The sequence below is a fragment of the Monomorium pharaonis genome, chromosome 3 (genome assembly GCF_013373865.1).
Source record: "Monomorium pharaonis isolate MP-MQ-018 chromosome 3, ASM1337386v2, whole genome shotgun sequence".
Classification (NCBI taxonomy): domain Eukaryota; kingdom Metazoa; phylum Arthropoda; class Insecta; order Hymenoptera; family Formicidae; genus Monomorium; species Monomorium pharaonis.
Window position 1 is genome coordinate 7201821 of NC_050469.1, and position 24964 is coordinate 7226784.

The following is a 24964-nucleotide window of genomic DNA, read 5'->3' on the forward strand; positions in this document are numbered from 1 at the left end:
AAAATAAATCTATGAAAAAGATGAAATAATTAAACTTGAATTAATTGTCGAATGAAAGATTAATGTAATATTTAGTTATGGTACTACTCAATCAATAATAAATTGAACAGAAAAAGTATATAGCCAGATATAAGAAAATTACAACTGATTTACAAAAATTCTTCTCTTTTTTTGTTTAGCCAATAGGCATGCATTTGAAGAAATACGAATGGGTGGGCTCACCTGACATCGGCGACTGTTCGTTATGGGTCAGATCGGCCACGTTAGAGTTCGACGACGGACTCTGGCAATGTCAAGTAACCGCCAGTGATTTCACTACGCAAGACGCGTTAGCATCCGAACCAGCGAGGCTGGTCGTCAGAGGTAAATACACAAATAAGTACTATATATATATATATATATGCGAATAGAACATGAATTTACTACGAATTATTTTTTAATGAAAAAATCATCAAAATTTTCTAATATGTGTATTATTAGTGATTTTCAATATTATTTTCAATATTTGGATATCCGAGATACATAGATAGATGTAATTAAACTGTTGATATTTTATGTACAAGTGGTTATAACATTATATCTGTTTTGGGATAATAATTACGAGGTAATTTAACATGAGGTTGAGGAGTCGAATTGTATTCAACCAAATTGAATCATTTTGTTTTCTCACGTTAATGATGAAATAATTGATTTCGAAAACTCGCTTGTTAGTGAAACGATCAACATAATTGTTACACGCGTCGCGCAATAATTCGCATAACTCAATAAATACTCGCGCAGATACACACTTTGAACTCCGTCATTATCGTCAGCCTTGGAATTATAATACATTGTGCTACGTCGAATATTTCGACGCTTTTTATCGTCGAAATTATGGCAAATTAATATCGCCCGTCCGGGGATCATACATTACACCGAACATACACCGATTAAGTTGTAAAATCAGCCGGACGACTCCCTCGATGTTACATTCGCCTCGATGTTACACTCGCCATAATCCCATGACACAATTAGCAATAAAGCAACAGGATTTATTTCTGCGCCGTGAAAATGTAGCCGGGACGGAAATCCCTCCTTTTTCTTCTTTTTTTAATCTTGTGGTTCGCAATAATTTGCACTTGTATTAATACTTATAAAGGTAAAATTCAAACATATCGCTTTGTTATTGTACGTATAAAAGGATTATGTAAAATCTGATCGTAAATTTACTAAACTCAGATATCGTAAATTTGTAAATATGATTATATATCTTTCTAAAAGAATACTATAGAATAATATTTTAGGGGAGTCACTCTTTTCACAAATTTCGCGCTTAAGATTAAAATGGTATTTAGTGCTTTCGGGGGTGAATGGAGGGGGGGGGGGAGGACGGGGGTATGCGCGAGCGATGGCATACGACGGTGGGAATTAATCCGTGCTAATTTTCTCGTTCCAGTCAGCCCTCAGCGACCGCAGATAGAGTACGCCGACCGTCTAATTCTCCCCGGCAGCAACGTGACAGCCCGAGCAGGTGAGATCGCTACGCTCACTTGCAGAGCGCGGTATGGGAATCCTTCGCCTCTAATTAAATGGTTCGTAATTGTTGCACGTAGATTCCGTACTACTTAACTTGCGCGCCGCCACCGACCCCCTTGCTTGGCACGCGCGATCTCTCGCCTCGCGTGTCTCGCTCGCTCTCCGTCCTCGTCGTCTTCGCCGGTCGTTGCGTTTCCTTCCGCTCGTTTGCCCTCCCTCGTTGTGAGCGTAATTGCTCGACAATTTATGGAGCCTATGGATTAAATGGAAATGTGTATCAGTAATAAAGAGAGGGAGATAACATACGGAATCCGGACTTGTTGAATCGTTTGCCATTTCCGTTTAATTTTTAAGGGGAAAACGGTTTTCCCATTCTTGCTGAAGCTAATAATCGCGTCGCAGCTCTAACGGGAAATTGCGAAATTGTAATCTTCAAGTCGCGAGTTATTTCGGCCACCGAATCATTTATTTCACCGAAGCTTTCTCTTTTGTCTTCCGACTTTGACAAAGTCCTGCTGTTTGAACGACCATTTTTTTTTTTCATCGGAGGCTTTTCGGGTCTCCGTGATTGAACGGGTTGTCCCGGGTAATCAAAATATACGTTACTATCGATTTCACGGGCGTCTCCCACCGTCTCGGCGCGCCTCTTCTTCAACCGTCGTTGGAGCGCTTGTTCCACGTTGCTCGAAGATTCCACGGTAATGCATCGAGGACACTGTCGATAGTGGAACACGCGCCCCATGAATAATCATGATCTATTCTGCATTGTGTCCGGGTGAAATTAAGGAGCTGCACGTCGATGCATTTCGTGCTACGACGACGGGAAAACATCGGAAGGGGTCGTCTCTCACGCAGGGGACGAACGGACGGCGAAATTTTTGGTCCAGTTTTTCTCGAATCCGGCCGTGCGAGAGAAAAACATTCGGGTCGCTCCGAGAGCGCACAAAGAGCTCGCGGGGTTTAATAGTTTTACGACGGAACAAAAGCAAGCGCCGCGACGACGGCAGAAAGAAAGAGAGAGATGCGCGATCTCTCTCTCTCTCTCTCTCTCTCTCTCTCTCTCTCTCTCTCTCTCTCGGCTTTAAACCTTGCAATTTTCAGTTAGCATGATGATGTCCGCAGAGTCTCGCGTTTCAAATTGTAGACGGGGTCCCTTGACAAGGCGACCGTTCTCCTCAGTCCTCAGCTGCCTTCTCTCTCGGTTACCCACTTACTCACTGGGAATTATCCTAATTGACATACGCGACGCAAGGCAGAATATGTGTATGCATAAACGTATTAATTATGACCGAGCGAAGAGATCGAGAGAGAGAGAGAGAGAGAGAGAGAGAGAGAGAGAGAGAGAGAGAGAGACTCGCGTGTAATCGACGACGAGGTTCCATTCTGAAGAAAAAGGGATTAATCGTTAACTGAGAGATGACTATCGTGGTAATTATTACGAAAATTGTGGGCACTCGATATAAGTTTAACTGTGAATATAATAGCGACTTGATCCTCTCTGTTTACGAGATACGAATTTATGTTTTCATATTATCCTTTCATATAATCCTTTGTACTATAATAACCGAGCACCGAGAGGCTTAATTCACGAGAGTACCATCGTTAGTCGGAGTCCGCGAAACTGCAAGACTCCTGAAGAGCAGAGAATTCTGAATAATCCGCGACGAGATGAGTCCTGATGGGAAAGGTTGGGTAGAGCAAGATGGGAGGGCGAGAGGGTCAGAGAGACAAAGAGTGGCGACGAAACGGGGAGCGTGCGAGCGAGATAGAGCGAGCTCGAAGAGGAAGATGTCGAGGACAGGAGGGTGTTGAACGGGGGGGGAGGGGGGGCGAGTAAGAGTTGTTGCAGAGAACAGCCATTGGAAATGCAAATTTTCGGGGCGATATGCAGGTACGTGGGCGAGACCGAGATGAGGACGTTGCGGCCCCAGGTAAACTCAACCGAGGTAGATAATCCGCGCACTTGGGCAACCTACAGTGTTTGCGAGATTCTGGCCGAACGATCACGTTACGGGCAGCCGATCAGATGCGTCGCCATCCATCCGGCGTACGCCAATCCCACCATGTCGTCCAGCACCGAAGTGAGATTCGACGTGCGATGTAAGTAGACGCAATTTCCTCGTAGAATGGCAAAGAAGGAACGCGTTACATCTTTGCAAGTATGGAAGAAGAGAGATATAAAAAGTAAAGTTAATAATAGAAAAGAAAAATATAAGATAAGACAATATAAGATGAAGGCAGGTACGAAAATATAACAGCAGATAGAAAATTAATTAATATTTACTAAAAGTTTCGAGCTTTTATTTTTAGATTGTTTTGGAAAGTAAGATTACATTATTGTTATAAAATTGCTATCAATTATCTTTGAAATTAACTAATCTTTTTTCTAAATTACAATTATTATCATAAAATAAGTAGGATCAATCTTTATGTTCGATAATTATTATTGAATTAAATGTTTTGTTAATGTAAATAACGACATATATGCCAAGACACACGCGTATGCGGTATAAATACGTGAGCGACGTGCGATATAAGTAGATCCTTCATTTAACAAACTCGCTTCATGAACTCGTCTTCCTCCCCGAGAAAATAGAACTCCGTTAGTTTAATCCTTCGCCGTTCGCGAACTTTGTGCCTGAATACAGACGAGTTTCTAATTGATTATGAACGATGACAAGAATCGTTGTCTCAGCGGATTATAGTGGCTTATTAAGTCTTCTTAATGGGCACCACTAATTAGAGAATACGTCTAGAAGTGTGTCGAGAGGAAACGCGTATGAACGGAAAATTCTTATCTGTCATGAAACAATACAGAATGTGAGTACAAAATTATGTGTTGTAATTAGTAATTATTACCGCTTTGATATCTGTACCTGGCAGTTTGGAGAGATAATAGTACACAATTGGTCGCAATGAATTGTATCAAGTATTCGCTGGTATGAAATTTTAAACAGTTTTGTTCCAAATATGACACCGATGTTGAATCAGCGGATTCCAATCTCATTATCTCCATTATCTCATAAAAGAACGTAAAATTTTGAATACGCGAAGCGATGTGTTTTAAATTTCAAGAGCACGTCGCTATAATAAACGACTTGTTTAACGTTGCGCGATTATACTTATGTTCGTGAAAGAAAATGCTTTCTTTGAAGGAGACCTCGAAGTAAAATGCGCAAAGAAGAACGGAGCGGTAGGTTGAGATTAAGGTTGCGTCTCTCCTTTTTTTTTTTTGCATAGTCGTGCCGGTCATCAAGTATGTTGTATGCATAATGGAAACGACGGAAGAAGGAAGAAAATATACGACGTTGAAACTTCTCTTCCTTCTCAGCCGCCATCTGCACGCGTAGAAATATATTTCTAGCCGTAATGAAAAACTTTCGAACAAATTTCCGACAGCGTTATTCGTTATAACTCGCATAATTGACGTGATGCATTTTCGATTCTACTGAGCTCTGTACGAAATTATTTCATAGAAATAATATGATATAATAATTTAATAATACTAGATTAACAATGCTAGCCGTATTATGAAGGTGATGAACACACGGAAAGAACAATTTTATTGAAGTTGAATACAGATTTGAAAATAATTTTTTTTAGATTATCAAACCAATTATGCTCAAGTTGACTGCTAAAATTTCAAAATTTTGCATCATTGTTCATCATGCTTGTTTTTTATAATTATTTTAATAGTTCAAAATTTTACTTTTAGACTTGTATTCAAAATCGTTAGAATCTATAAGTCAACTTATTTTTACAAATTATTAAAAGATGCATATAAAAAATATATATTCTTACATTTTAAATTAATATTTGAATTAATTAGATTAATTTATATTCTCGCTTTCCATTTAAATTTACAATTTGTTAGCAATCAATCACGATTACTTACTACATTTACAAATACTCTCTTTCTGAAGAGAAATGATCTAGTTAAGTAAACTAAATCGAAATGGAGCTAAAATGAAATCGGAGCCCGAGGTACTTAATTAAGTCTATTATAATTACAGAATTATTAAAGTAATTTCTTGAACTCCAATTTTTTATATTCTACGTGCCATTTTGTACTTGATTTCAACATATAACACCTAATATAATGCAATTAATACGTAACACAAAATCTACGGAGTTAATATATTATAGTTTGGAACAAGAAAAATCTATTATACTATTCGTAAATTAAAGAAAGACGTCACGTGCTCGGACATATTGTATTTTTTATATGATAAAGACAGATTGAAAGAATATCAATATTTTTATCGTATTATATATCACATAATATCAGTGCAAAAATGCATTTGGTAGAAAAAAAATTAAAAAAGCACGACCAACGCTCGTACATTTCTCGCACAAATTGCAGGAAAACAGTCCACCAGCAAAACGCTCGGTCATGAAAAACGGTTCGGCAAAAAGTTACTGTGCCGCGGCATGCCCGTGTAACACACTGACCTCAAACCGTTTCGCATCTCTGACCATCCCCAACAATACACTGATTTAACTGGGCGCGCATTCTCACGCCCACATGCAGACGCATATACACGGTAGAAAACCGCATGTTTTCCTCCCCCTCTTTCCCTGTCCCTCTTCCTTTCCCCCCCCCCCCTCTTTTTCTCTCTCCCCTTCTCTCTTCCTTCCCTCCCTTCTCCCTTTCTCTCTTTCTCTCTCATCAATCTCCCTCAAATCAGTACGTCGTGATGTCATGCGTTTTAACCTTATCGACAATTCGATGCCCGGCTGAACATTCAGGCAGATTTTAACGCTTTTTGCGAAACCGTGCTGCGGCGGACAGCAGCTAAATGAGTATTGATTTTAGCTTCGGCCAGTATCGCTGTGTAACTGCAATCAAATCACGGTTGATTTAAATAAGATTATTGCTAATAACGCAGCCTTTGAGTCATCACGCCGATCTTGTGTACCGATATTACGATAACTTTATGAGATAATTTCTACTTGCGTGTAATTTGTTCGTTAGTTTGATGACGTAATCGAGGAAGGATTAATTGTAAAAATATCAAAAATGTTTTCCTTGGCATCGTAATTATCATCGTAGTTAATTATGCTGCTCTTAATGTGTTAACAGAAATATTTAATTATTAAATTTAAAACCGCCGTAAAAAAAATACCATTTGTAAACTTAATAACGCGGCTTGCTATCAAATCTCATATCCTATGCGAATTGTGAAATTGAATCGGCTATTAAATCCAACGTTATGTAACATTAATTAGCAAACATTTTCGATAGGATCAGATCAGGTAATTAATACGTTAACCAGATTGCATTTGGCTCTCGTATATGTTTCATCTTTCTCCACGCCACGAATTAATTTAGCGGTTGAAAAAATATCTCGTACATATATGTGCTCTACCTCGTTGCGGGAGTTAAAAGGTTCGCGCACTTTTGCGTAAAGTTCCACCGCATTGTAAATAAATTATCGGGGCTGCTACTCGCGATACGCGTATCGACAAATATTCCGATTTGCCGTTAATACCCAAGCATGCGAATAATACCGCTATTATGATAACAAGAATTTAATCTCATTAAATTATTGACATGGCAATTTGTTAACCTTTCACTAGGCAAAATCTCATTTGTTGTTCTATAACGAATGAAACAAAATGCTGCGTGTAAAATAACATAATATATTTCTCGAATAATATTTCTAACGACTCATAAATATCGACGCGCTTTCTTACAGTAGTTGCGGTCTTAAATACGTCAGCCGCTCGCGGCTGTCACCGATGCGCTCCAGCGAGGTGTGCAATTTCGATTACGCACGTGGCGTCAAAAATTGATTCGTCGGTTACCATTCCTAATATCATCTCCAAGAACATCGTTTCCCTCTCCACCCGTTTGCCTCGATCCAATTTCGGGCTCCACGGCCACGTAATTTATAATTCCCACCGCAAATTCGATCCCGAGTCTCGTCGTGGTCCTCTTGGGGACATCTTGTGTATCCATCCGGCCATATATTTGCTTATCCGGGGGTGTGTGCACGCGCTCGTGTGCGGCACGCACGGCATGCCGACCGTATTGATTACGTGCATTAGGCGGGCGGGAGTTTTCAGCGCAAATTGAAAAGTTTGCCTCAGAGCAAAGTCGATACATTTCGTGCCAGTGCTACTTCGATCGCGTACCGGGGGATTTATTCTCGCTAACTAGAGGGATGCATTTTGTCGGTGCTTTTTTTTTTTTTACCGAGCCCAACCGACGCGAATGTATCAGTAGCCCGCTCGTGTTTCGTCGGTCTGCGTGTATGGGACCAGCTTGAAACAGTTCCTATGATCGTAGTAATGGAAGTGATGGCGAGCTCCGAAAAAGCACGCGATGCTTTCTTTCATTCGTAATTATTCTGTTAATTCTTATCGCGCAAATAGTAATCCCGCGCTGCAAAAATTATCGTGTACGTCTGCTTAACGAACTCCCGCCACACATTTGATAAGAAATGCATGTGTCCATTAGTAAATTGTTGTAGAAAAAAATTTGCTATACTCGAAAGTTTGCAATGTTTAAGCTTTGAAATAAATTCAAGTTACGCTAGATTATCAAATTTTATCCATCACAAAGGATGCGTCCACCGTGTATCTCCTGTCTTTTAACTTTAGCGCTTTTTTTGTCTCATCCATTCGCTTTCATTTCGTAAAAGCAGAGCCGTTTGAAGTTTATCCGAACCGACTAGCCGAAATATGGCCGAACGGGCACTCGTTGATCCATTCGAATCGCGGCTTCTTTTTGAAAGCTATCAAATGGAGAATAGTTACATGATCATCGTTTTTCTCTTACCAAGAAATCGATGAATGTCATTCTTAAATTAACTAACGTAAATTACCGTAGTTGGAAACTTTAGCAATTTATTAAAAGCGCTTTATTAAAAACGCAAAAGAAATGCATAATTTAACTTATCTTTTTAACATCTTTATTTTATATAATTATTTCGGTTTTTATTATAAAAGCAATTAACCAAAAAAAAATTTATACCCGATTTTGATTGTTATAAGTATTTGACGTTATAATTAAATTTGTAGAACAATAAAATACAAAGATTAAAATAAAGTAATAATAATAGAAAAAAGGAGTAAATTGAAAAAAAATTAAGTTATAATCAAATTTTTAATTGTTTTTTTCTATTATTATTTTTTTGTTCTTGTAATTTATATAACTAGAACATTACAAGCGCGCGCTGCGCGCGCGCTATTTGACTTTTTACTTTAAAAATAATAATAATTGCAATTTAATTTTCTCTATCTTTCGTTTACATTAATCAAACGTCTTCTGCAATTTTAAATAAAAAAATGTAAAATTTAATTATACATACATACATACCTACATACCTACCAACATACATACCTACTTGCATACCTACTGCTATCTAGCAACCTAGCTACATATTTTTCTAGTTACGTTCGCTCGTTTGCTCCCTCTCTTCCACCCTTTTTCACTCACTTACTCACTCACTCGCTCACTCCTTGCTCACTCCTCGCTCACTCACTCGCTCACTCCTGGCTCACTCCTGGCTCACTCCCGGCTCACTCCCGGCTTACTCCCGACTCACTCTCGGCTCACTCCCGACTCACTCCTGGCTCACTCCCGACTCACTCCCGGCTCACTCCCGGCTCACTCCCGGCTCACTCCCGGCTCACTCCCAGCTTACTCCCGGTTCACTCCCGGCTCACTCCTCGCTCACTCACTCGCTCACTCCTCGCTCACTCCTCGCTCACTCACTCGCTCACTCCCGGCTCACTCCTGGCTCACTCCCGGCTCACCCCCGGCTTACTCCCGACTCACTCCCGGCTCACTCCCGGCTCACTTCCGACTCACTCCCGGCTCACTCCCGGCTCACTCCCGGTTCACTCCCGGCTCACTCCCGGTTCACTCTCGGCTCACTCCCGACTCCCTCCCGGCTCACTCCCGGCTTACTCCCGGTTCACTCTCGGCTCACTCCCGGCTTACTCCCGGTTCACTCCTCGCTCACTCACTCGCTCACTTCTTGCTCACTCCCGGCTTACTCCCGGTTCACTCCCGGCTCACTCCCGACTTCCTCCCGACTCACTCCCGGCTTACTCCCGGTTCACTCTCGGCTCACTCCCGGCTTAATCCCGGTTCACTCCTCGCTCACTCACTCGCTCACTCCTTGCTCACTCCTCGCTCACTCCTCGCTCACTCACTCGCTCACTCCCGGCTCACTCCCGGCTTACTCCCGGTTCACTCCCGGCTGACTCCCGGCTTACTCCCGGTTCACTCCCGGCTCACTCCTTGCTCACTTACTCGCTCACTCCTTACTCACTCCTCGCTCGCTCACTCCTGGCTCACTCCCGGCTCACTCCCGGCTCACTCCCGGTTCACTCTCGGCTCACTCCCGGTTCACTCCCGGCTCACTCCTTGCTCACTTACTCGCTCACTCCTTACTCACTCCTCGCTCGCTCACTCCTGGCTCACTCCCGGCTCACTCCTGGCTCACTCCCGGCTCACCCCCGGCTTACTCCCGACTCACTCCTGGCTCACTCCTGGCTCACTCCCGGCTCACTCCCGGCTTACTCCCGGTTCACTCCCGGCTGACTCCCGGCTTACTCCCGGCTCACTCCTTGCTCACTTACTCGCTCACTCCTTACTCACTCCTCGCTCACTCACTCGCTCACTCCTGGCTCATTCCCGGCTCACTCCCGGCTCACTCCCGGTTCACTCTCGGCTCACTCCCGGTTCACTCCCGGCTCACTCCTCGCTCACTCACTCGCTCACTCCTCGCTCACTCCTCGCTCACTCACTCGCTCACTCCCGGCTCACTCCTGGCTCACTCCCGGCTCACCCCCGGCTTACTCCCGACTCACTCCTGGCTCACTCCTGGCTCACTCCCGGCTCACTCCCGGCTCACTCCCAGCTTACTCCCGGTTCACTCCCGGCTCACTCCTCGCTCACTTACTCGCTCACTCCTCGCTCACTCCTCGCTCACTCACTCGCTCACTCCCGGCTCACTCCTGGCTCACTCCCGGCTCACCCCCGGCTTACTCCCGACTCACTCCCGGCTCACTCCTGGCTCACTCCCGGCTCACTCCCGGCTCACTCCCGACTCACTCCCGGCTCACTCCCGGCTCACTCCCGGTTCACTCCCGGCTCACTCTCGGTTCACTCTCGGCTCACTCCCGACTCCCTCCCGGCTCACTCCCGGCTTACTCCCGGTTCACTCTCGGCTCACTCCCGGCTTACTCCCGGTTCACTCCTCGCTCACTCACTCGCTCACTCCTTGCTCACTCCCGGCTTACTCCCGGTTCACTCCCGGCTCACTCCCGACTTCCTCCCGACTCACTCCCGGCTTACTCCCGGTTCACTCTCGGCTCACTCCCGGCTTAATCCCGGTTCACTCCTCGCTCACTCACTCGCTCACTCCTTGCTCACTCCTCGCTCACTCCTCGCTCACTCACTCGCTCACTCCCGGCTCACTCCCGGCTTACTCCCGGTTCACTCCCGGCTGACTCCCGGCTTACTTCCGGTTCACTCCCGGCTCACTCCTTGCTCACTTACTCGCTCACTCCTTACTCACTCCTCGCTCACTCACTCGCTCACTCCTGGCTCACTCCCGGCTCACTCCCGGCTCACTCCCGGCTTACTCCCGGTTCACTCTCGGCTCACTCCCGGTTCACTCCCGGCTCACTCCTCGCTCACTCCTCGCTCACTCACTCGCTCACTCCCGGCTCACTCCCGGCTTACTCCCGGTTCACTCCCGGCTCACTCCCGGCTTACTCCCGGTTCACTCCCGGCTGACTCCCGGCTTACTTCCGGTTCACTCCCGGCTCACTCCTTGCTCACTTACTCGCTCACTCCTTACTCACTCCTCGCTCACTCACTCGCTCACTCCTGGCTCACTCCCGGCTCACTCCCGGCTCACCCCCGGCTTACTCCCGACTCACTCCTGGCTCACTCCTGGCTCACTCCCGGCTCACTCCCGGCTCACTCCCGACTCACTCCCGGCTCACTCCCGGCTTACTCCCGGTTTACTCCCGGCTCACTCCCGACTCCCTCCGGCTCACTCCCGGTTCACTCCCGGTTCACTCCCGGCTCACTCTCGGTTCACTCTCGGCTCACTCCCGACTCCCTCCCGGCTCACTCCCGGCTTACTCCCGGTTCACTCTCGGCTCACTCCCGGCTTACTCCCGGTTCACTCCTCGCTCACTCACTCGCTCACTCCTTGCTCACTCCCGGCTTACTCCCGGTTCACTCCCGGCTCACTCCCGACTTCCTCCCGACTCACTCCCGGCTTACTCCCGGTTCACTCTCGGCTCACTCCCGGCTTAATCCCGGTTCACTCCTCGCTCACTCACTCGCTCACTCCTTGCTCACTCCTCGCTCACTCCTCGCTCACTCACTCGCTCACTCCCGGCTCACTCCCGGCTTACTCCCGGTTCACTCCCGGCTGACTCCCGGCTTACTTCCGGTTCACTCCCGGCTCACTCCTTGCTCACTTACTCGCTCACTCCTTACTCACTCCTCGCTCACTCACTCGCTCACTCCTGGCTCACTCCCGGCTCACTCCCGGCTCACTCCCGGCTTACTCCCGGTTCACTCTCGGCTCACTCCCGGTTCACTCCCGGCTCACTCCTCGCTCACTCACTCGCTCACTCCTCGCTCACTCCTCGCTCACTCACTCGCTCACTCCCGGCTCACTCCTGGCTCACTCCCGGCTCACCCCCGGCTTACTCCCGACTCACTCCTGGCTCACTCCTGGCTCACTCCCGGCTCACTCCCGGCTCACTCCCGACTCACTCCCGGCTCACTCCCGGCTTACTCCCGGTTTACTCCCGGCTCACTCCCGACTCCCTCCCGGCTCACTCCCGGCTTACTCCCGGTTCACTCTCGGCTCACTCCCGGCTTACTTCCGGTTCACTCCTCGCTCACTCACTCGCTCACTCCTTGCTCACTCCCGGCTTACTCCCGGTTCACTCCCGGCTCACTCCCGACTCCCTCCCGACTCACTCCCGGCTTACTCCCGGTTCACTCCCGGCTCACTCCTCGCTCACTCCCGGCTCACTTCCGGCTCACTTCTCGCTCACTCCTCACTCACTCACTCACTCACTCCTCACTCACTCTTATTTACTCACTCACTCACTCTTATTTACTCACTCACTCACTCCTTACTCACTTCTCACTCACTCCTTACTCACTCTTCACTCACTCCTTACTCACTCCTCACTCACTCACTCACTCACTCACTTACTCATTTACTCTTCACTCACTTCTCACTCACTCTTACTCACTCTCACTCACTCTTACTCACTCTCACTCACTCACTTACTTACTCACTTACTCCTCACTCACTTCTCACTTACTCTCACTCACTCTCATTTACTCACTCCTCACTTACTTTCATTCAGTCACTCACTCACTCCTCACTCACTCCTCACTCACTCCTCACTCACTTTTCACTCACTCCTCACTCACTCCTCGCTTACTCTCACTCACTCTCACTCATTCACTCACTCACTCGCTCACTCACTCACTCACTCATTCACTCACTCACGCACGCACCCCATCCAAGTGGGGGCGCTAACCCATGTGCACACTCCAAACAAAGTAAAGTTCACATGTGTTTGCAGGTTTTCAATACAATGCCTGGTAACGGAATTAACACTTACTCATTTTACAAGTACACCAATAAAAAAAGTAAACAAAGACATTGCTTCGCTGTGGTCACACACAAACACACACACACACACACACACACATTTAAATTTTTGTTTACAAATTATGGATTTCCTATTTACCGACATTTAAAAAAATTTTTTTTGAGTCGCCAAAAATCCTTGCATATGTTTTTTTTCACTAAATGAAATTTCCAAAATTTGAACTAAATTGGAGGTTGGTCCGTTTCGGAAGCAAAATTATTTGTACATATTTTTATGTCTGAGTTTGTCAGGTATTAAAAAAATTATGATAAACATTTATAAAAATATTTAAAATAAATAGTTATACCATTATTATCAAAGAATATAAAAAATATTTCAAGTTTATATACCACTAGACACCACAGACGCGTGCTTCGCGCGCGCTACTTAACTTTTTATTTTTTACCTTTTAAAAATAAATTACAACAATAAATGTATAGATAATATTTATACAAATTTGACAGCTGTCAAAATTCAATTGCAATGACAGCTACTCTTGCAACACGAAGTAAGCGCAGCGAGAGAACCAATTGGCATCGCGGAAAAGCGACAACAATGATCTTCGAGAAATGCGAGCAATCGACTTTACATGCCTTTTTTTAGATAGGATTTTATTATAGATTATACTTGTTTAATCTCTTTATTACGTATATTTTTATATTTTATTAATTAACTTATACTTCCTCCTCTTTCCAACAGAAACGTTGATGGTCAGAAAACATGATGTGGAATTTGTTAGAAAAAAATGTTCCTCGTAAAATACTCTCACGCAACGATTCCGTGATGCGTAAATCCAGCATGATGCAATGTGTCCCAGCGCGCATCTGGCACTTGCGAACGAATGTTACTCGCTCGCGCGTAATTCTCAGTCGTTCCTGAGTAAACTTCAAACAACGACGCGGACGCGGATATGGAAATAACGTCAGAACTTCTCCGACTGAATAAAAGATTTTTCGAATGATCGATATTTCGGCACGGCGCGCTAAAATGCGCAGAGTACATACCAAGTAATCGAGTTTAGGGAAAAACTCTTCAGGAATTCTTCGATAAAATCATCCCGGCAATATCAGAGGTATTACTAGCTCCAGACGCCGCGCATAATTTTTGCAAGGTACTCTAACTCGAATATCTCATTTCCGTAAACATTCGGTGAGAGTTTGATTTCTATCTATAACGCGTTTAATCAGATAAACTCAATATTTTTATCTTATCACTCGATTATAATCAATGAAAATAAATTAGTGGCACAATGAAAGTTACAGAACATAACAGAAATTGAGAGAAATCTCAAAGTTTTCATATTTGATTAAAGAGAGATTAAATCTCAATACATTTTTTTTAATTTAAAAAAGATATATTTAAATTAAAGATTATTTTTGTTCTAACTTTTACGATACTTGCAGAGAAAGCAGTTTTTCGATTCGCTCTTAAATATACTGTTTTTTCTTGCGGAACATGCAGAAAAGAAACTTTTGCGTGCAAAGTAAGAGTCACGCGGATAAAAAAGAACATATTGAACGCGATACTGATCGACACGAAATACAAGATAATAGGGAGAAAGAGAGAGAGAGAGAGAGAGAGAGAGAGAGAGAGAGAGAGAGAGAGAGAGAGAGAGAGAGAGACAGAATGAGGAAGAGAGAGAAGCTAAAATTCTAGATGGGTCAGCGGCTACTCTCTCGCGCGTATTTCGGAATCGCTGTTACGTGAAATGAACAGCTGCGCTAGCTATCTGCGCCAGAACGAAAATGGTGACTGGATCGAGCACCAACGCGTTTGCCGGTTGACTTTTTCATCCTTCATCTTTCCTTCTCCCGATTCTTTTCCGTAGAACGCCTAGAACAATTCGGTGGATTTCACAGGCGATTGAAAAAGTGAATTGCGGAACGGTAAAAATTACGAGTCTCGTTAACGAAAATGCATTTTGTGGCAGATTGCTTGTTTGGATGACCTGTGTGTCTTAAAAGATTGTTGTAATTTTGGCAGTTATATTTCTTAAAGAAATTGAAATAAAACTATAGAGAAAAAAGTTTCGAATACAGCCATGTTACAACTTTTCAATAATCTGCATAAAATATTTAGATAATTAAGAGAATAGTAACTTTTAAAATATCGATTTTATTTTTAATGGTAGATTTTATAATGTAATTTTGTTCTTAGGAAATTTTAAGAGAGATATTATATATGATTTTAACTCGTCATATCTTTTTATTAATATTTGATATTAAATTTTTTTTATTCGAATATAAGTTTTTCAAATGAAATCTTAGGTTTAATTCACATCGATTCGCATTATTCCCGTTACAACCATTTTCCTCCGTTTTGCGTCTCGCGTACTTAGTTTTCATGAAAATGCAACAACACGGCTATGCAAACTCACGTTTACTAAAGTTGTTAAATTCAAATTAAATTAAATAGGCTTTATTAAATTCAAATTACAGCTATATAGTACACGATCGCGTGAGATGCAACAAAAGAAGATAGCAAAATATATGAATTTATAAGAATCCATTTTTAATAAACTATTATAAGATCATTTACACTTTTTTAATACATTTTTCCAATAAGGATTTGTATACAGTTATTCAAGGGAATAAATCTCTGTTTCAATTTGTGTAGATATTTCTCTTTTAGATTTTATTCAGCTTCAATAATGGATGCTTGCCGTAATTAATTCGTCTAGCGATAATCTTCCATATCAAAGCTGTAATTAATTAATTAATTAATTAATTAATTGTATTTTGACTGAACAGATGTGATCTTATATTGAAGGGAACATTTAGAGAGAAACATTTTAATTGCAAATGTCAAAGTAATAGAAGTGTATGTAGAAATATCAAAACAATTGAAAATTGCATAATCTCTCCAAATTATAATTATATTCCATTAGCGTATAAATAATAATATATTGCTTGCAGAAAAACAGTAGCAAATGCAATTTAATTTTTAAGTATGTGGAAGTATATTAAATTATTATATATATATATATATATATATATATATATATATATATATTAAGCATTTAATGAATAATATTGTAGCATATGCTACGAAGTAAAGTATAAACATAAAATTGAGTTAATTACTTTGACATATTTTTATATATATTTTTGTACGCTACAATATATAATAATTGCATATATGTATACATCTTCCTCTCTCACACACACACACACACATACACACCCGCGCGCACGGTTTTATTATTTTATGTGTGTCATATTACTCACAAAGTGACACGGATTAACTCGGTTTTATGTTTGTAGCTCATCTAGTTACATACGCTATAATGTTATTCATTAAACGTAACAGCATTTAACATTTTTAATGGCCGCAACGACGACCTATTACATGAATATGGAAACCAGAAGTGAGCCGGCTCGCTGATGAAAATTGGCTCCGGTTTATACCGCCCGTAAATTAAATAAATATCGAGTAAATAAACATGAATTACATCATCACTCGGTGCATAGGATGCCGTAACTGTGCCAGTTTTCCATCAAAATCAACCAAAATTACAGCTGGTGCATCATCAAGCACTTCGAAATTACGATCCGCGAATTAAAAGCTGAAGAACAATATATTGCGTTATATACCGCGTAATGTAAAAAATTCGTACGCGGTACGAGGATGTGCATGCATTTAAACAATGTTTTTGCAATGCAAAAACCATCCAATTATAAACGTTCTCAAAGCAATAATAATGTCCATTCATTACGTATTTCTTGAATGTGAAGCGAGAAGCTCCATAAATAACAGTCGATTACACCTGCTAAGAAATAAAATAACAAACGCGATCATAAATTATTATGAGTTGTACGCAACGTGCGCACGTTATTTCGATTATGTACAAATTAATACTAAAACGAGTTGCACACAGCAGCAATACGTTCTTGCTCACGGTATATTTCGCGAAATTCATCTCTCACGGTGATTAATTAATTATTCGAAGAAGGTAATTACCGCGTGACCCGAACACACACGCTTTTTCCACCGTGTCCACCAGGTACCATCAGTTATACGCGAAACCAAAGTCAGCGCGGTGTTTCCAGTTTGCTTGGTCCATCGGGAAAACAATGGTACGATTGACCGCGTTTGCGTAATTTAATTTCTCCTTAAACCAGAATATCCATCTTGCAAAATCACGATGTAGATATCTTTGCTTGGTATAATTTGTAAATTGCTTTCTCGAACGAGCAGTTATTATATTTGAGAAAAGAAATAACGCATTAAAATAGGAAATATTACCTGTTAATTTCATATATATTAGATTATTTTATCTTTATTTCCTCCAATCGACAAGTGGATCACTCACAAAAGCTACGAAACCTGACAGGTAGCTGTCAAGCTGAAATATCGTTTGAAAAATATCGAGTTACAAAAATGCATTTGTGTATAGCTCTTGCTTTCGATTAAGAGCTCATTAATGACCAGTTTAGTATGAAAACTTCATGCCGCGTTTGTTTTCTGCATCTAATGTTTATCTTTCACGGTTTTCTGCGCACTGCGACTGATGATTCCGGTGTGATTAAACCCAGTAGACGGGATCTGCTTTCTCGACCGCATTTACGTTAAATTCCTCTTGTTTACCGAGAGACATGAATATGAAAAGGCTCTTCTGAGATAATTATATGTAATTTCCGCGCTGTTCTCATTAAAATCGCCACAGTAGGTCTTACTCTCGCTTTTTATATCGACCCACTAAAAATAGATAACGAGTATATTCTAAAAAAAGTTGAATAACATTATCATATCATTAGTTAATATTGTTAATTTAGTTAATGTCCATGTACGTTTAATGTTAGAAGTTAGAAGGTGTCTCTTTACCGTTGAGAATCTCTCATTAATCCTCGAAAATTTTTACTGCCGAATATATTATAACAGCATTGGCGAAATAAAAAAAAAACTTAATAAAATATGGAAGATAATATTTTTTTGAGACAAATATTTATTTCGAGACGAACTTTATCTTAACTTTATTTAACAAACTTTAATTAATGCGATTTCTAGACTTAAATGAATGAAGATTGTTTCCTGAGTTCTGTATGTCGCAGCATTCAGCAAGCAATAATTCGGTTGACATAGACTCTGTGATGTATATTACAATAAATTGATATACATATTTGGCACGGCACTGGGGATTGAAGCTCTCGTGATCAACTGCACATTTCGCATGAATTTAGACGCGCCGGAGACGAGATTAGTCGGCGTCCCAACTGGCCAGCTCGAGGAGGGCCGCGATCAGCTGGAAATCCGATGTCTCGCCGACGCTAATCCACCGGCTTCGATCCTCTGGAGGAAAACCAAGAGTCCTGGGGTGACGGAAGTGGCTAGTATCGGCGAAACCTTGATGTTCTCTCCAATTTATAGAAATCACGCCGCTGTTTACCTCTGCGAGGCATCAAACATCGAGGGTGAGAGCAGCCCGGTCTCGGTGCAAGTATCCGTAAACTGTACGTGTATCACTTGTCGCTTCGCCACTCTAACGTGTCATTTTTGCTCGATTTATTTGTATTTCAAGACTCTTCTGGTCTGGGGCCATAATTTTTGCGAATTACGAGAACTTTTATTAAATGATCTATCATTACTTTTTTAAAAATAATGATAATCCTTTATATTTCAAATTACTATGTGTGAATACTTATACACTTAATAATTTTTTGAGACGTACGAAGTGAAAATTAATAGAACTACTATATAAATCCCGATTATTTCAATCTCAGAGTAAACTGAGATGATCTCTTTGATCTTTCGTAGATCCACCGACGATCAGCGCGGTTGGACCGGATCGATTAACAACTGCATTGTTATATTCCGGTGCATCTTTCGAATGTCACGCCGATGCGATGCCGCCAGCCGAGTACAGGTAATCCATGTGTCAATTATTTGATGTGTTTATTTCTTTTAAGATTTCTTTACTTATTTGTATAATGTGCTTTGTGATTTTTTTAAAAAGCTTATAATGTCCGACATTTATCAAATTACATTAAATGGAGAATAATTTTTATTATACATATATTAAAATTGATAAGATATATTGAAGAGATATTTTCTCTTAATTATTAAATTATTATTTTTTATTTTTTATATTTGTAATTCTTAACTCTTAATACACACACATAAAAAAATTACATAACGTACGCACGGCGTGGCTCATACACCAGCCACTTAAAACAGCTTTTGCGCTTAAATCATTGTATCTGGAGGTCTAGAACAATTTATGTATATTCTTTGAACAGTCTAAAACTACGCCTAATCGTGGAAAATGAAATTAAATGCAATTTCGCTGGGGTGTCGCCCAGTGTGTATGTTGAGGGTCAATTTAAATTTATAACAGTTGAGCTACCAAAACAGTTTTTTTCCTTCTTTTATTTTTATCAAGAAAAAATATATCAAAAGGGCAGCAAATACGAACCTTTTTTTTTGTTTTTATATTTTTTCATTAGCGTATACCTCTGCTGTGGCATTTGGAAGTGTCTTTAATTTGCAAATTTCCGATGTGCGATCATGCGTGCGCAGATGGGCACAGGTATTCACGGACGGCCGCATGCCGTTGGAATGCGGGACAGGGCAGCGATTGATCCTGACGAACGTGACGTACGAGCAACAGGGTCAATACATATGTCTCGCCTCCAACAAGATCAATGGCAACGTCAGGGAAGTTAAAAGCGACCCTGTGTCCCTGCAAGTGGTCGGCGCCCCACGGGTAAGACGACGCATGAATCGTCGCGGCAGAACGTTGAAAAAGTTTCACTGCAAATCAGAATTACCGGGGCGGAGTCCGACGTTGACGAATAGCGTTTCCGGCGGATCCGTCGCGAAAAAATATCGCTTCATTACTTTACCGGGATCCCGGGATCATTGAATATCTTTTGTGCGCTTGCGCACGGTAACGGAATATCCGCCTGCGAATGCTATTCGCCCGAAGTCCGTCATTCAAACTTCGACTGTACGGATGTAATATCGGCGGGAGAAAAAAAAAATGAGTGGAATGTAGTTTCGTAACGAAGAAGAAACGTTGCTCCCGGTGCATCAATCTCGTTCTGCTTCATTATCTCATAGAGAAACGCGATATATTGAGGACGGGGCGAGATCTCGCGTATGCGCCAACGTGGGTAAATTTGTGCTGCAAAAAAGGAGATTATAGAATGATTTAACGTTCAATGAAACGAACAGCTTGACAAGCAAATTAGAACTTATGACCTTATGCGCGTTAGTTATGTAAATCATTTTCCATTTTCGTTAGTTACACTTTTGTGCAACGCGGATACACTTTAAAACGTGTATTATTTATTTGCTCATTATCACGAGGCAAATAATACCTACAATATCCAATAATAAGATTCAATATACAGAGATGATTTTTACAATTGTACATAACGATATGCTTAATATGCCCGTATTTGACTTTAAATAGATTTTTTAATAGGAATCCTTTGTCCAGTTTTCCAATCACCAACAATGGGCGTACATTGCGCCATCGAGTTTTATTGTGCAGTGTAAACGGTATCAAAAATCGATATCTTCGTTATTTGTAACGAACCGCGTTGTTTCCTTCAAAAGAGTGCTTCGATATCGTGTAGGTGCAGACGTGTTTTTGTTTTGTTGTTCGCGGAAACATAAAAATAACTATAGTTGCAATTAATTGAAAAGGTCACTTCAATGCTTTCACAAATAACAATCTATCATAAATATGCGCATAATTGTTTTCGAACAAATTTCCACTGCATTTAATTTATCAAAGAATTCGTCCGATGTTATTCAATTCTTTATACATGTATGTTATGCATTCGGAATTTTTCCAGTATGTATTCAGAAATGTATAAGGTAAATGACCTACTGCTGACAGTGTCCTAAATACTACTAAATACTAAAAATTCAGTCTTAAATGTTTATTTAAATATATAAATCGTATTGTTACCTAATTGTATATTTTTTTTAATTTTACTTGAATTTTTAAGGAATCTACTTATATCATAAAAATAAAGCTTTAATTTTTTTTAATTAAAACCCTTAAGATCGGATTTTCGGTAGTTGGGACACTGTTAATAATTGAATTATTTACTCTATTGCAAGTAAAACCCACAAACACAATATAACTGTGTGTAACTACATATAGAGGAATCAAATTATATTCCAATTATCGTAATAATACAGTCTTCCGCAAATCGAATCGATCAATAGCTAATTATTTGGCTGTTAACGAGAAAAAATTCTATTTTAATTGTGACTTTTTTATTAAATTGTTTGTTAGTGGCAACAACTTAATGCAGGTCACTGGGTGCACAAAGGTTTGATTTCCGTTTCATTTAATACGAAACCATTTCACGTGCTAATATTCAATAGCGCTATTAATGTTGATATCTCGTCCAAATTGATTTCGATTGTTACATACGTATACGGCTACTTTATGTTATATTACGCGTTTGTCTCGGGAGTCGAATATCACGCGAAAGGAGCAGTTGGAAAAATTTTATTATGCGATTTATTTCATAAACATGGTGCCGAGAAATTAGTTAAAATGTCGATATGATGTAATCAAATCAATGTTTTAATTATGATTGCTATATATATGAAAACGTGACAAGCGTCACCGTTGCAAATATCGTAAAAATAATGAATTACATTTGAACGTACACATTTTAACGAATATACGAGACGTGGTTTTGAAACACGATACCGCAGAAATGTGTACGAATTATTTCAGCATGTCCATAATGTGAAAGATGTATCCGTATGGTAATATTTTTATCTCGCGTTGCACACGAGATGACATTACAATGAATTAAGCTATAATCATAAATCACAGTTTCTTTCACAACCGAAAATAATATTCACAGTTTTTGTTCATGAAATACATATCATTTGCTTTTATATCTAGTGCTTAATCATGTATCATTTACAGCTAATTGAATCTTTTTTTTATTAAGTCATATCTATCATATGTCTTGATAATATCTCTTTCACAGATTCCGATACGTTAGTGAGACAAAAAGAATTGCAACGATCCATTGCAATGTTTTGATTTTTGCTGGACGCATTCCATTAATAAATTGTTGCTACATATCGGCATATGAATCGTATAAAGTATATTTTTATCAGGGCAGAGCTGCCGAATGCGTATTACTTGAGTTATTTTTTATTACGTTTCTAATTTAATACCGATTTGTGCACAAGTAAATGTAGGAAATTGTAAATTGATACTTTATATACCTATTGCAATGTTCAATCTTTTATCTACAACAAATTAATTTATCGTAAGCTTTTTTCCAATATGTTGTAAGAGACACAGATAATAACCAATCGCCAAAATTAGTTTTTATTTTATCAACTCATTACTTATGAATTTCTTAAATCGTATCACCTTTAAAAGTATCAAATTTATTAAAATAATTACATATATAAGGAATCATCAAGTTAACAATACTTATTTTATTAATCATTTATTGAAGAAAAAGATTAAATATTTGATAATTAATATATAACAGTAATAAAAAAGGTAAAGACGTTAAAACTGGATTGAATTTATTTTTACACTTGACATGTGTTTTTATTCATCTCAATTATTAGTTTTGCTATTATTCACTTATAAGTTTTACATCTTAATCTCATTTATTGTAACAAAGTTTATGTGATGCTACTATTTAGAAAACTTGATAGAATGTATAAAAAATATCGGTTTAATTTCGATAATAATTGCAAATATATATTAATGTAAATATTCGATGAACCTTCTTTTATGACAGTGTAAAAATTTAGTATGAAATTGCGATTAAATTTATTAGCATAAATTGATCAAAAATTAACATCAGTACCTGTTTTTTTTAATGTTGTTAGCATGCACAAAACAAAAGATGTAATCTATTACATTTTTATCTATATTATTTATTTCTCATTTATTTCATAATTTGCTACTAAGTGGCATTTCTTATTAAATAAAAATATATAATATTAATGAAATACGCTTTAAGCATTTAACAGCCTCTCCTCGCTATATCTTAATTTATTAATGAACTATCTATGGTTCTTCATCAAGTTTTACGTTTCATTTGTTTGACGTAAAGCTGCTCTCTGTGATATTTATTTCGCGAAACGGACATTTGTGCACCATCGTGAGACGGTACGAACAGAAAGCGACTCGCAATGCTCACGTTCGCCGTTTGATGACCGCGAAAGGGAAGGAAGGGAGAGAGGGGGCCGTAGCAACGAACTTTCCATTCAAAGGACGTTAAACATGTGTCGCAGGTGGTGAAGCCGACCATCACAGAGAAGTTTGTCGTCGTGACGACGGAGGGTAGCCCGGCCAGATTAGAGATCAGACTCTGCTCCGACCCGAAGCCGCGGCTCGTGGCCTGGGAATGGGGTAGCACCAGACTGCACGCCGGTTAGAGACTGCTTGCCTCACAAACTATCACAAGAAGTATTCGATTTCGTCTTTGCTTTGGCCTTTTGCCCTCCTGCGTGCACGTACGTGTTCTGTTATAAGTTTCGCATCAAGGGACAAATAACAGAGGTAACAGCGATAAAAGAGCGAATAATAGAGTCGAACTTTTTTTTATTGTTTTAAGATATTTTTCGGGAAGAAGTATGTAATTTGGATAATTGGATCGATATTGAAGTATTCCTTCTTATCTCGACGTCGTCGGTGTCGCTTGGCATAATCAATGGTTTTCGATAATTTGTGATATTTTATAAAGAGTATAAATGAATTTTAAAAGTATATAGTTTTAGTTAAAATTAGAAAATTACATAAAGGATTGTCACGAATGATTATATACCAGAATTGCATAGAGAGGATTGTCACTAATTATTATATTACGTCTACATTAAGAACGCAAAAAATTAATTTTATTTTTATCGAGAAATAAAATAAACACGTTTCTAAATTAATTATTATAAAACAATACGCGCATTTGCATTATTGAAATAAACAACGAGCGTCATCCGGAAGAAAAAAATTAAGAGAATTAATGAATCGGCTTGTGAAAAATTTCTATTTTTATAGTTTAAAGAAACATTGATTTTTTGGTTGCTTTATTACTCTTTTTGTAACACAATGACACTCTAGATCGCTCACCGTGCGAACTACCCGCAAATGATAGCCACATTCACGCTCTTTATCTTTGTAAACATGTCAGTAAACACGAGAGACATGGCGAGCAATGTGTGTACGAAAGAGATACCACTTTCGAAGCACGTTGCTCGCGTGCTAAAATTATTACGGTTGCGATGTCGGGCTGACTCGGCCTTACTTTATTCCACTTTGACTTTCGCCTCGGCCACCAACTTTTTCCACCAGCAAGTCCTCCGTTACGCGGAGTTTCTTCGTTATGCGATCCCGTGAAACGAAACGTCCGTCACCTCGCCCAACGAACCGTTAATGTATAAACTTTACTTTGGTTTTTGTTTCGAACACTACAAACGAGTGGTACAAACGGCCACAGTTATTAACGCTTCCTTCTGCCTCCTTCTTCTTTTTCATCTGGCGAAACTGGAGTCCCGTTAAACTTCCCTTCACCTTCGTTGAATCAGCGGAAAGCGTACTCGAGCTTTACTGCGCGAGGTTGTTCTTTCATACACATTTTTTCAATACTTCCCAACATAATTGGCACTCCACAACGTACCTTATCGACGATCCCGCTGCCGCCTCTCTCGCAATTACCCTCTTGGTTAATTGATCATTCGCCCGTAATCCGAGCCACGAGATCACTTCGGTCCTGAGACATCCGTCCAATTTCCGTGAGTTCCAAATCGATGCTTTCTCACCGGAAACTCGCGCCGTGAATTTTTTGCACCC

The 24964-nt window shown here is 40.5% G+C and overlaps 1 protein-coding gene across 4 annotated transcripts in view; it reads left to right on the forward strand.

Annotated features, from left to right (window-relative positions):
• Positions 1-24964, forward strand: part of LOC105838812 (hemicentin-1) — a 165989-nt gene that overhangs the window by 133912 nt on the left and 7113 nt on the right. For all 4 annotated transcript variants that reach the window (XM_028193503.2, XM_028193505.2, XM_028193508.2 and 1 more), the window contains exons 3-9: positions 180-363; positions 1436-1571; positions 3407-3615; positions 18351-18620; positions 18925-19033; positions 19687-19873; positions 23413-23551. In XM_028193503.2, coding sequence (XP_028049304.1) covers positions 180-363; positions 1436-1571; positions 3407-3615; positions 18351-18620; positions 18925-19033; positions 19687-19873; positions 23413-23551 — 1234 coding nt within the window. The remainder of the gene's footprint in view (positions 1-179; positions 364-1435; positions 1572-3406; positions 3616-18350; positions 18621-18924; positions 19034-19686; positions 19874-23412; positions 23552-24964) is intronic.